The sequence below is a fragment of the Notothenia coriiceps genome, unplaced genomic scaffold (assembly GCF_000735185.1).
Source record: "Notothenia coriiceps isolate Sejong01 unplaced genomic scaffold, NC01 NC01_scaffold00033419, whole genome shotgun sequence".
NCBI lineage: Eukaryota > Metazoa > Chordata > Actinopteri > Perciformes > Nototheniidae > Notothenia > Notothenia coriiceps.
The window spans coordinates 188,019-201,036 of record NW_011366120.1 but is presented as its reverse complement, the minus strand read 5'-3'; the positions used below and the strand labels follow the sequence as shown (position 1 = coordinate 201,036).

The 13,018-nt window shown below is 41.1% G+C and overlaps 1 protein-coding gene across 1 annotated transcript in view; it reads left to right on the top strand.

The window, feature by feature from the left end:
• Positions 1–13,018, top strand: part of LOC104961541 (protein unc-13 homolog C-like) — a 51,048-nt gene that overhangs the window by 21,260 nt on the left and 16,770 nt on the right. The window contains exons 5-9 of the mRNA XM_010789850.1: positions 1,072–1,150; positions 3,527–3,532; positions 3,818–3,889; positions 8,437–8,656; positions 10,193–10,420. Of these exons, the coding sequence (XP_010788152.1) occupies positions 1,072–1,150; positions 3,527–3,532; positions 3,818–3,889; positions 8,437–8,656; positions 10,193–10,420 (605 nt within the window). The remainder of the gene's footprint in view (positions 1–1,071; positions 1,151–3,526; positions 3,533–3,817; positions 3,890–8,436; positions 8,657–10,192; positions 10,421–13,018) is intronic.

Sequence of the window (13,018 nt, the reverse complement as noted above, 5' to 3'; positions counted from 1 at the left end):
TCACTCCACTGATGTCGCTGAGAGCACTGACAGGAAAGCTTGAGGAGTTTTATCTTTGTGCATGCATTGATGTCATGTTGAGGTCATTAGAGAGGCTTTGAGTGACAGTTGAGGTGATGCCACTGAAAGCCTCACGGGAAAGCAGCGAGGGAGCACAGTCGTGCACAAGAGAGTTGAAGGATGGAGAGAGTGAGACGAAAGCTAGAGATTAAAAAAGTGTTGCGCAGACGGAGGAGAAGTCGTCTTCAAGTGTCTACTTGTGAGGAATGGAGAAAAGAATTCCAACTTCAGTATTTAAAAATGTAATAACAATGCATTTCAATGATATATGTATTAACAGGTATGAATGCAGCAGTATAATCGTTTAGATACAATAAAAGAGACAGGGTCTACAGATACAGCAGATAATAAGTAATACCAGTGCTAGAATGTAAAAGAGTAAAATCAAATCAATATGCTTTTGTGAAAATCTGAGGTACTTGAGTATTTTCACATTAAGCTACTTCAACATGTCACTCCACTACATTTTGTGCGATAACATTGTGCTTTTTTTTTTTAAAACTGCAATTATGTTTGCTTTAGATACTAGCTACTTTGCAGGTTTCGATTAATAAATCAAACCTTAAATCAACTAATAAACTAGAATAGAATAATGAATGAAAATTAGCTACAACTTTACCAGCTGCAACTCAAAGTAAATTGCCCTTCCTACATAACGAGTACTTTTGGTACTTTAAGTAGATTTGGATGCAAATACTTTTACTTGAGTACCATTGTTATTGCAGAACTTGTCTTTGTATTAGAGTACTTGTACACACTAGTAATGCTACTTTAACTTATAAGTAAAAGATCGGAGTACTTCTCTAACCTCTGGGGAACACATGGAGCTCTCCTGTTGGCGGTCGGCCCCGTGTGAAGTGCAGAGGACGGGGTGGGACAGGTTAGGTAGGAGGCGTGATCCATGGCATCGCCGGCTGTGTAAATCAAAGCCCCCCTTTCTCCGTTGTAATGTCTCCCCCAGCACGGCATTATTATGATATTAATACACTTTAAATCTGTCTGCTTCTCCAGGTCTGGCAGTATTCTTTATGGTATTGACAGCATGCCAGATTTACGCCGCAAGAGGATAGTGCCTCTTGTCCGAGACCTGGTGAGTCATCCGCCTGAACAAGGTTATGTGTGATTTATGTCAAATCTATCTGAGTGACCCCACATTGTGACACGCTGGTGGAATCCTGCTCTGTGTGAGTATGGACCCCTGCAGAAGACAATAATAACTTTACTAGGAACTCAATATAATGTTTGTTTCTTATTGTTATATGATATCCTTGGACCCGCCTAGTAGTCATAGTAACCTTGTTTATTTTAAGCTGTATTCTCTAACACAACAATGGTAATCAAACGTAATCTGGATATGTTATTTTTTGTACTTGTTTGTTACACACACATACAATTTGGAGGAATACAAATGCTCTCTTCCCATATATAGACCTGCTATAGTTAAACAAATTAAATAGCTTTTAAAAAAAAGCCCATAAACCTTTATTGTGATAAAAACATGCCAGTAAACAGTTTGATTGGTGATAAAAGCAACCACTTAAAGCTCTTTTGTTGAGTGTAGGCTGCTGCTTTGTGGGAGTTTGTAATGTAACCTTAGCCATAACTCTATGGCTTGATGAATTGTCTTAGCGAGGGTGTTTAAGATATTGCATCACAGTGATGCTCCCCCATTTGTTTTTATTGCAACATAATGTGTCGTAACATTTCCCACAGAGACGCATGTTGCAGAGCGGTCCACTCTAGCACTGTGCCACATGGTTAGCCTTTCTGAGAGACAACATGCTGCCGTGCCAATACTATTCATGTGTGCTTATAACTGTTGGTCCATTATGTGCTGCACAGTGTCCGTCTGTCTTGATGTTTGTTTCTCATCTTCATGTATTCTAGTCAAAATATTGGAAAACAATAATCAGAGCTCTTAAATTCAGTTTATTTAAAAACAACCTGTTTGATACTCTTACAATATATTTTTCTTGTGAAATATAATGATGCAGCTTGATGTCATACACGTAGATGCTGATGAATGTTTATTACAGTGAACAACATGAGTTGATGCTGTATTTGTCCATATCTCTCATGAAATTAATAACCAACAATGTCTTGGTAAGTATGGGTTGTCGTTTTTAAATTTAATTATTTTTTGGATTTTGCGTGTATATATGCCATTCCTACATAGACCCATAACAGCTATGGGTGATATTTTTCAGTGAGTTGTCAGATTTCAGCCTCGTCGATGCTTGGGCATTGTTCTTCATTTTAATTTTTTTGCTCGGCAGGTGTTGAAAAAAATTGCATTTAACTCGAAATGATGACAACTCCACCCAAAAATATATCCGAGAGACTTCATTGACTTCTGATTTAACTGTGTGGGGCTTTTAAATCATGTAAAAGTGACACTGAGCAAGCCTTTTACACGTGGGATGAAGTCAGTATTCAGCAAACTAATTGGTCCCCTTTCATGCCTCTCCTTTGTCAATGACCCCCGTTGGCTGTGTGATTGCTTCCGGGCAGCAGCAGCGTTTAATTGGAAAGGACAGCAGGGTCCCCCCGCACCATGGCGGGATGCAAAAACATAAACAAACAAAAAAACAGAGTGTTGAAAATGGATTCACAATGCATTTGATGCTATATCATCTGGACACAGGGTCATATTGTATTGCCCGTAGCAACCTCAGCAGTGCTGGTGCATGTTGATAAACTTACATCAACACTCACGGTTCATGTAGAGGTCACGTTCCCTTCTACATACTCCATGGCTGCCATGGATCTTTACCATAGCTGGGCTGTACACTCAAGAGGGTCGTGGTAAAGACTGATCCAATATTGTCAGCTGTCCATGTCTGCATTCCTCTGTTAAATATCGTAACTTTCTCCAGTATGGGATAACTGTTTAACAATCTCTGGTCACTCAAACTCAGTTGATATAGAAACAGCTAATTGACATATGTGTATATGTGTGTGTGTCTGTTACTTGTTTGTGTGGGCGTGTTCTGTTTAATGTTTAAGTATATTTGTGAGTGTGTGTGTGTGTGTGTGTGGGAGAGTCTGTGTTGTGCAGTACAGCTGGCTTCACCCATACGTGAGTGCGTGCGTCTTGTGTTTCTCTGTTTGTGTCTAACTAATGTGCAGAGCAGACAGCAGAAAATATGATCAAAGCTTCATCCAACAGAGAACTGAATATAAATGCCAAGCATGACTGCAGTTTAGTAACTTCCAGTGCATGAGTGGATAAAACAAATCATGCAACGGCTGTATAATTTCTCTTGATGAATAGTTGAATCTTTCTAGAGCGCTGCGGCCTAACCAGCAGTCCTGCATGACAGTAGAGGCACTTATGTGCTCAGTTTGGATAATAAATACAATTCTTCTGCTGTTTGTGCTTTCACCATTCACCCACCCACTTCTTGTCTAATTCAATGTCTTCCTTTCTTTCATTCTCTATTCACGGCCTCTTTGGAAATCACAGGCTTTGGTAAGCTGACTCTGTTTTCACTTGTTCACAAGCTAAGGAAACAAGAGCTAAAGATGAATGCTTTGTCTGCAGAAACATTTTGTATTTATTCATGTACTTTTGTTAGCTAATTTCCTAATGCTTTTAAGTTTGTACGTCAAATCTTTGCAAGGCTTAATATCCATTCACCAGCTACATGCTGCTGTGTGTGAATCCATTCAGATACTGTACAAAACTGCAGATATGTAAAATGTGTTCCTGGATGTATCCTTCTTCATGATCTCTCTCCTCCTCTTCTTCTCGCAGACCCTCACTGCTCGAAAGGCAGGCATCTCGTTCGCTCTGGTGAACCGCTCCACCCTGAATGATGTAGACCTGGTGAGTACTAACATGCTGCATGGAAAGTCCTTGTCTGTTCATTGTGGCGGCTTATGGGTAATGGGATACACTGCAGGGACGTGGGATGCTGTACCCATGTTCTCATTATATTTTAGGGGGTGGTGTTTTGAGAGGAGAGTGCAGCAACACACATTTATAGCTGTGCTGTTTGTGCAGCCATTGCTCTTTAGGGCCTGGGACCACATTGCCAGGAACACAGCACATGGTTCCAAAATGAGATGGATTGCATTAGTTACTGGTATTTTCTCTTTGGTTGTTTATACAGCATGTCTGCCTGACTCAGTCTATACAACAAGCCGCAGTTTATTAAAATGGTCTTTGCGGCCAGCTGCTCTCTCCTTCCGCTGTGCTCCTCCTGTTCGATTATTTGGAGGAGTTCAGATACTCGGAGATAGCCCCATTCTTCCATTCAGACCATGCCCTCATAAACACTGAGCATGGAGGAAGAGAACGCTACGGAAGAAGGCAGATGGAGTGAGACACCTCCAAAGCGCTCTCCACATTAATTGATTTCAATTCTTCCCTCCCCCAGGGAAGTGGCATTATAGGCTGCAAACAGCAGGAGAAAGCAGTTTCACAGCAAGACAAACAAGCAGACAATTTCATATCTAATGGTGTGCAACAAGGGGCTGCATAAACCTAGGAGATTACCGACTTACTGTGTGCATCATCCACACATATTTCATCTTCTCAAACATGAGACATCAATTTGGGCACACTGATTTGTGTAGATGTCCGTATCACTTGACTCGGTCCTAGTGGTCCACATGTTCCGTTGCCCTACAGTGACAGGGTCTTGATTGCTTACTAATAGCTATGGGTCTTATGAAAGGGGCTTTAGGGATGAATGACTCATGCCCCAGATGAGAGGGAGAAATGACGTGATGGATGTTAATTGGTGTAGGAAGGGGAAATGATTATTCGGCAAAAATGGAGATTGCATCACAGTGGTAAGTAAGGATTTGAGGGTGAGATGTCCAATAATCTAAGTCGGAGCTAGCAAAGAAAGAGAATAATAATAATCGGTGGCCGAGGGGAGCCCGGTTCCGAGCAAAGCTGCAGATCTGATGTTCTTGCTAAGTAGGACGAGCAGATGTCAGAGTTGTATCGGCTGCATTAAGTCCAGGAGAGTGGTTTCCTGTGAGGGCTGCGAGAGTAGTCAGTAAACTGCCATATGCTGTTCAAGAGTGTGTAGGAGTTGGGGGATGAGAGGAGAATGGAAGGGTGATAAATGGAGGGAAATAAGAGGAGAATTTAGAGAAGATCAGAGCCCCTCATCATGACCCTCTGGCCCTGATTTGTCACTGATCAGCCAGCCATGTTGAACAATCCGCCCCCCAGTCCCGCGAGATATGTTTAACCTATTTAGAGAGCTTCTGTCTTCCATCCTCTTTTCTTCTCATCTCTGCTCCACCTCTTCTATTTGTCTCCTCTGATACATTTTAATATGATTAACATATCTTACTCTGTCATTGGTGACGTATATATAAGTCTCTCTTTCTCATCCTGCGTCATGTATCCCATGTTTCTGCTTTTTAGAGCAGAAAGAAACATTATGTGTGCGCCTGCTAACGGACCGTGTGTCCGCTCGATGTTCTGAGCTGCATGTGATCCAAGCACCAGAGCCTTTTAACAGTCACTGTCAACAAGAACTGGGGTTGAGGTTACCTGCTGAGACAAAGGCATTGACTCAGTTATACAAAGGACCAAGGGAGCCGCAATCTGACATGGGTCAAAGAGTATCAGGAAATAAGATGTGATGAGTTGTTTGAAGACGGTTCATATGTCATCAGGCGGCAACATTATACGACATTGATTTCAAAATGCCTGCCTCTGATATCCACCACAGTCATTTTGAACGGTCGTTTGAATCTTACCAGACAGACAAATAATAGATTGAGTTTAAAATGATGGCCGTCACTGATGTTTTCTTCAGTATAGATTTATTTCCAGCCTATTTTCGAGATAAATGAGTTATCGTTTGTTCTAGAGAATCGTAAGAAATGTCCATCCTAGTTTTGTCCAAGGTGATTTCTTTACATGTCTTGTTTTTATTTCCAAAATCAAAAGACATTGATTTGATATACAGTCATATATGTAATGTACATTTTAATTGAATTTGAACCAGAGAAAAGCAGGACATTTTCATTATTTAGAGGCAGCTTTTTTACAAATGTTTGCATGAAAAATGACTCACAATTAATCCATTATGAAAATAGTTAGCAATTATTTTTCTGCCAATTGACAGATCAGTTGAAAAATGGTTGCAGCTCTAGTGGAAAGTGATGCATAATTCTTCCATTTAAAACCAATCATTCATAAAATAGTTTATACCGTGAATTACTTCTAAAATGTTCTTATATCATAAACTAAATCCAGAAACCTCAATATGTGAGGCTGGAAGCAGCATTATCTTTTATTGTTTCATGAAAAACTACTAACATGATGAATTGATGATCAATATAGTTGGTGATTATTTTCCTGTTCATCATCTAATAAATGAGTTTTCGATTCCTCGTATCAGTTCTGTTTAAAGTACTTTCAGAAATCCAAATCAACCCCACACTGTCTTGTGGTTTGCGGAAACCACCATGGATTCCTTGTTAGGGCTGGAAAGGTAGTTAAAGTAAAAGATTGGAGGTGTTGACGGATGGAGCAGGACGGTGAGGATGGCACGGCCAATGAAGCTGTTGACAAGGACAATAGGTGGTGAAATTGGAAAGGAGGGGTGAAAGGAGGAGGAGAGATTAGATTCCTCTCTGTCATGTTGCTCTCAGGCAGACGCTGCGCCTGTCAATCAATTCTTGCAGTGTCTTGCACAAAATCACCAGGGTTACCTCACGGTGTAACACATGAGACTCACACACGCAGCACTCTTCCCACATCTGCTGCACAGTGTGACGTCCAGCGTCAGAGACTGAAAGTGAGAAGCCGGAGAGAGGGAGGGAAATTTAAAGAGACAGAAACAGATGAATAGTGAACTACTACTGTATAAAAAAACACCAAGGTGGAACCGTTTTACGTAGTACATGCTTAGTACCATTTTAACTTTTAGTTGGCGGGTCAGAAAGAAGCTAAAGGATGGATATTTATTATTTACCTGCCAAGTCAGCCCTCTGATAAAAACACATGATAGAGAGGTCTCTGAGATTTCCCACGCTCCACAGAAATTCTGGCTCACGCATATCCTTCAGGCTGTGTCCTTATTTAACGGTTCACTAGTAAATGTGGCAAAGAGCAAGCTTCCCTGACCTAGCTTGTGTGCAAGTTGAGGATACATCTCAGACATCTGCTTCATCTCATCGTCCTTAGATTAAAAGGAAAATCTTGCTGTCTCTGCCTCTGTGTTTCATTAAAGCTTCCCAGGGTTCAGTGGCCTCTCTGTTCCATCAACAGCGTCTCACAGTGTTAGAGGGCCTTCTTGTCCTGTCATCTGGTGCCATTTCATCATGTGCAAGTGTACATGTGTGGGTATTTGTGTCTGTAAGTGTGCTCGAGTGAGCAGTGAAGCAGTCTTTGTGGTGAAGTGCAGGGCTGCTGTTCAGGTGTTAAAGCACAACACACATGGGGCCGACAACAGAGGGAGGGGGGGGGAGGAGTGGAGCGTAGAAGAAGTGGAGAGCAAGTACCGCTTGAAGATTTATTCAACCGCCATACATCTCCTTCTCTTCCTCTGTCACTTTCTCCCTCACTTGCACGCTCCCTCTCAATCTGGATAATGCTCACTTTTAAAAACCTTATTTACAGCATCCATTGATTCTGCCTTCGAGAATTGGCAAGTCCCGGGCCGTTTTCCAGTCCTTGTGGGTGGCAGGGCTGCTGCACTAAAGCATTCAATTTGAAGAGGCTTCTGTTACACAGCAATCAGTCTAGACAGGCCTCTGGAAGACTTTCTTATTTTGTCTCCAGGAGCTTTAGTCAGTAAACCACTCAATGTGAACAAAGCCAGTGGCCAGTTAATCTACGCTTAATGAGATGCATGACTGATTCACTCTCATTCAACTGACCTCTCCATTTGATGATAAGGTAATCAGAAGGGATCAACACAGCCACATACATGTTTTTTCTTCAAATAGTACAATCTGTTAGATCCCTTTCTCTAAGAAGAGAAGTTGAAAAAATCTGGAGTTATGATGAATAATAGCTGCAGGCCGATTCATAAAAGATGAGATGTAAGATTACTATGGCGCAGAAGTTTATTGTAAATGTAATCTTACTCACACTGCAAATCAATTTTGAAATGAACTTTATTTGATGACATTAGTCTATTGCTTTCCCTTAGCAGATGCTGAAGTATTCCTCTGTTATTCTACTGATCTCACCATGTATTGAACATTTATGAAAAGCAATCTTGGTACAAAGTTGCTTTTTTATTAACTTTTAAAGTTGTTAATAAGACTGTTATTGTCTCAAGCTTATAGTGCCATGAGTCAGCCTAGCTCCTCTGCTTCTCACTTCATTGTCTGTCATTGTCTCCATACCTCATTATTTCTTTCAATTTCTCAATGCCTTTTCTTTTTTCTCAGAAACAACATGTCTTCAAGAAGACTCTCCAGGCCTTGATCTACCCAATTTCATCCACAACACCCCATAACTTTGAGGTGTGGACGGCGACGGCACCGACCTACTGCCATGAGTGCGAGGGGCTGCTGTGGGGCATCGCCCGGCAGGGCATGCGCTGCTCAGAGTGTGGCGTCAAATGCCACGATAAGTGCCAGGACCTGCTTAATGCAGATTGTTTACAAAGTAAGGAAGTGCATTCATCCCATATTGCTTTGATGTACAGTTCACACAGGATTGAAACTCAAAGGCATGTATTCACAATCATGCCTTTGTGAGGACAGTGCTCTGTGTCTTTGTGAGAGAGAGAAAGTGTGATTTCCGGCTAACTGCATTGTATAGAAAATGCATTCACAAAAGCGGCAGTCATTCTCGTTTTTACATGTCAATCGTATTTATGCATGACATTCAGAACATTAATAATGCAGCTATTTACTATATTAAACATTCTGGAGTAATGACTACCTGAGCAGAGAATAAAGTTCACTGTGTTTTTGTTATCTGAGTTTCTATGCGCTTCGTGTACATAGCAGTCCCGGCTGTGCCTGCATGCTATGCTATCACGTGTGTGGCTAGCGGTGGCCGCTGCATTGTCCTGTGCTCTTACAGTGGTTACTGCTGATAACGTTGTCGTGACCCACAGAGTTGTCACAGAAGCTAGCGTTCACCCTCTGGTTCATTCTCAGGTTAACAAATGAACTCGGTGAATTGTGAACTGTTTGCTGTTGTTTACTAAGTCAGCTGCTAGCGCTAATAGCTACTAGCATTGACGTCGGCATATGGAGAGATCTGTGCAAAGACAATCCCTCCATCATGCTATGAACTCCATATATCTTTCATTTAATTGAATACTTATGATCTTACAGTCTGATGTTAAGATCTACTGTTTTGAAACTGTTGGCTTTTAATCGTTCAAAAATGTTTTGAATCTGTTCAACCTAAAAACATGGTTTGTCTGGGAATCTGTTAGGTGTCCACAATGCACTTCATCTCCCACATTTCTATAAATACCAACACTACATTGAAATGCCTGCAGGACACGTCAATGCTGTTACGGGGATTTGTACATTTTACATATCCCCTTCCACTTATTGCTACACGGTGCATTTACACCGCTCACCGCACTCATCACTGCCTCTAATCAGTTTTTTCAATCAGGCTCACCCTGTTGTTACGGCGTAGTCAAACAGGAACAATGTGACATGCCGGCTTCAGGATGATCCTCACGGCAATCCTCACACACTATAAGTGGATTAGCTACACCCAGGCTGTTTTTTATAACAGTTTTGTTCCAGCAGAACAATGTTTTGCAGTTCAAGCTGTGATTCATCTTTATCACATTTCAATCTGCTCTCATGAACACACTCTGGAATGATAATACTGTTATCAGATACAGAGAATGAACCGTCACGTCTTTTGTCTAACAGACACACATTCACATCATTAAGTACACTCATATACACCAGCCTTTATTTCCCTTCCTCCACACACACTCAGAGTCATAGTGGCAACAATTGATTGGTTCTTGGATGGGATAGCACAGTATTGAACACTCTTGTTTAAGAGACAGAGATTTAGGAGTTATTTAAAATATGGTGTCCACAAAAACGTGTTGAATACATATGATAGATACTTTGCCACTTTGATGGATCACCAGTTTTCTTACCTAATTCCTGGGTATTAAATATGCAGAATACTGAGCTCTTTGACTTCTTGTTTCAGGGGCGGTGGAGAAGAGCTCCAAGCACGGGGCGGAGGACAAGACCCAGAATATCATCATGGCTATGAAGGAGCGCATGAAGATCCGGGAGAAAAACACTCCTGAAGTGTTCGAGGTGATCCAGGAGATGTTCCACGTCTCCAAAGAAGAACTCACCAGCCATCTGAAGACTGCCAAACAGGCGGTTCTGGATGGGACCTCCAAGTGGTCGGCCAAAATCACCATCACAGGTTAGCCTGGTGTCCGTATTTATATCAGAAAGTTAATTCTTCAAAACATTCATCAACATTTGGATTCATAATCTCACCATGACAGCATCTTTCATTTGGGATGAGGAGTTTTTATTAGCTCTCATTTGCACATTAACCATCAATCATCTGGACGTTGATACATCCTTTATACATTTGGTGCTGCAGCAGGTGACCCTTGACCTTTGGTCCATGACCTATAACCTCTTGGTTCAGCCCTCCGGTGCCAAATCCACACAAATGCCATTATCAGCCAGGCTCATCTCAAATGACAAATATTGTTATTCTAATAAGTATCAGTTTGTTATTAACCCCGTGGTCTCGGCCGTTAACCTCTGACGCTGAACTGATCATCAATGCATATTGAATGAGATATAGAAATAGGAATTGATCAGGGATTTTTGGGAAATGTAATTGGTTGGTAAGGATCTTAGGCAAGGCAAGGCAAGGCAAGTTTATTTATATAGCACCTTTCAGCACAAGGCAATCCAAAGTGCTTTACAAAGTAAATTAGATTTAAGAAGAAATACAGCAGAAACACATTATAAAATGGCATTTAAAAACAGGCATTTAAAAAGCAAAGATAATAAAATAAACACAACAGGTATAGAATACATGAATAAAAGCCACACTGCAGTGTGAATATGAACAGCTCAATCAAAAGCAGCGGCAAATAGATACGTTTGTAGTTTTTTTTTATCATCAAGTAAGAGATTTTGAAAACAGGACACGTGTTCTTTTACTTTCCATTTGACTCGTGTACCTAGACAATGACATATTTTTGGTTACATATTCATTTCAAACAGGAGCTCAGACTGGGATGTGCTGCTCCACTGAAAACAACAGACGAGCTGAGCTGTGGGAAGGCTTGAAAGGTTAAATTGCCTAATGTTAAACAAAGGCACGTTGAACATAATTAGAGAAAGAAGCAATGTTTGATAGCAGTGAAACAGTGCTTGCTGTAACTGACAGAGATCTTCATGTCTTTCTGAGCTCACTAACAAACCGATTTGTTCATACTGCAGCTACACTTAGAGCTCTCTCAGAGGTGCCAATCAAAGTGTCGTGCCCCTGAGCGAGTTTGACAGTACAGCACTTTACAGCTTGTTCAGTTGGGAAATTATTTTTAGGGCAGTATTAGTTCCTTGGGTTACAAAATGGTTAGATGGATTTAAACCAGATTAATCAGTGTCTCTTTAAATAGTCTTAGAGAGGCCCTATAATGCTTTTGGGGGGGTATCCCTTTCCTTTAGTGTGTTATAAGTGTTGTGCATGTAGGTTAAAGTTCCCCCAGATGGAATTTATCTCCCAAACACTTCCCCCGCCCCCCTGCCTGAAACGCCTCCATTACTTCCTTAACACAGTGATATCAGTAACCATGGGCGTAATTTCCACTGGGGACAGGGGGGACATGTCCCCCCCACTTTTCAAAATCCCATTTGTGTCCCCCCCACTTTTTAAATGTGTTTATTATTTTTTTTTTACGCAAGCGGTCATCGTCACGGAGGAGCATCTGTGTGTGTGTGGCACAAGCGCATCTTGTGAGAGAGAGAGATAGAAAGAAAGAGAGACAGAGAGAGAGACACAGAGATTTACGGGGGTTAGCATTTGGTGCTAGCTCGGAGCTAACAGAGATTAGTAGCTGTTTCAACAATAAGGAGAGGGAGAGCTCTTTCCTGTCGGACTTTGAAGGGGGGAGAAAGGGAGAGGAGAGAGAGAGAGAGAGAGAGAGAGAGAGAGAGAGAGAGAGAGAGAGAGAGAGAGAGAGAGAGACTGAGAGAGTTACAGGGTTGTTGTTAGCATCTGGTGCTAGCTCGGAGCTAACAGAGATTAGAAGCTGTTTCAACAATAAGGAGAGGGAGAGTCCTCTCCTGTGGGACTGAGAGAGATAACGTCAGCTCAGGGAGGTAAAGGACTCTGAGTGATTAGATTGTAAACTTTAGTCTAAGTTATCTCAGTGGGTCTCAAATGGTTTGGTCATCTATGTAAACAAATATTTCCATCTATGTAATATTAGTTGTATATAAAATAAGTTAAGAAATCCTTCCAATGTGTACTATAGGTCATTACAAAAATAAGAAACACAGTTTGAAAGGGGAATGATTAGTCAAATATGCATAAATAAAAAGAAAGAATGCAGACTAGGTAAGATAAAGATGGAGAAAGGAGTATATCAATTATTTGTTATTGGTTGTGAGCATATTCTAATGGTTTTTTAATTATTGAAATATATACAGTTCTGTTTCATATGAGTGTTGAGAGCTTTATCCATAAATCTCTTAATGTTGCCCTCAAAGTGCACCAGATTGACGCATTAAACTTAAATTTCAAGAAAAAAATCTTCCCGGGGTGCATGCCCCCGGACCCCCCTAGATGTGAGGTCATCACAAATAAAACAGACTCACATTGATAGGATACTGATAAGTGTACACACTCATTATATACACTACACATTTTTCTTGGATTTGTTAACACTATAGTCCCTAATATATTTGTAGAAAGGCAGGAAATGGAATTAAATTGAGAACATTTTTCATTGCGGAGGACCCCCTGTTTTGTGTCCCCCCCACTTTTCAAACC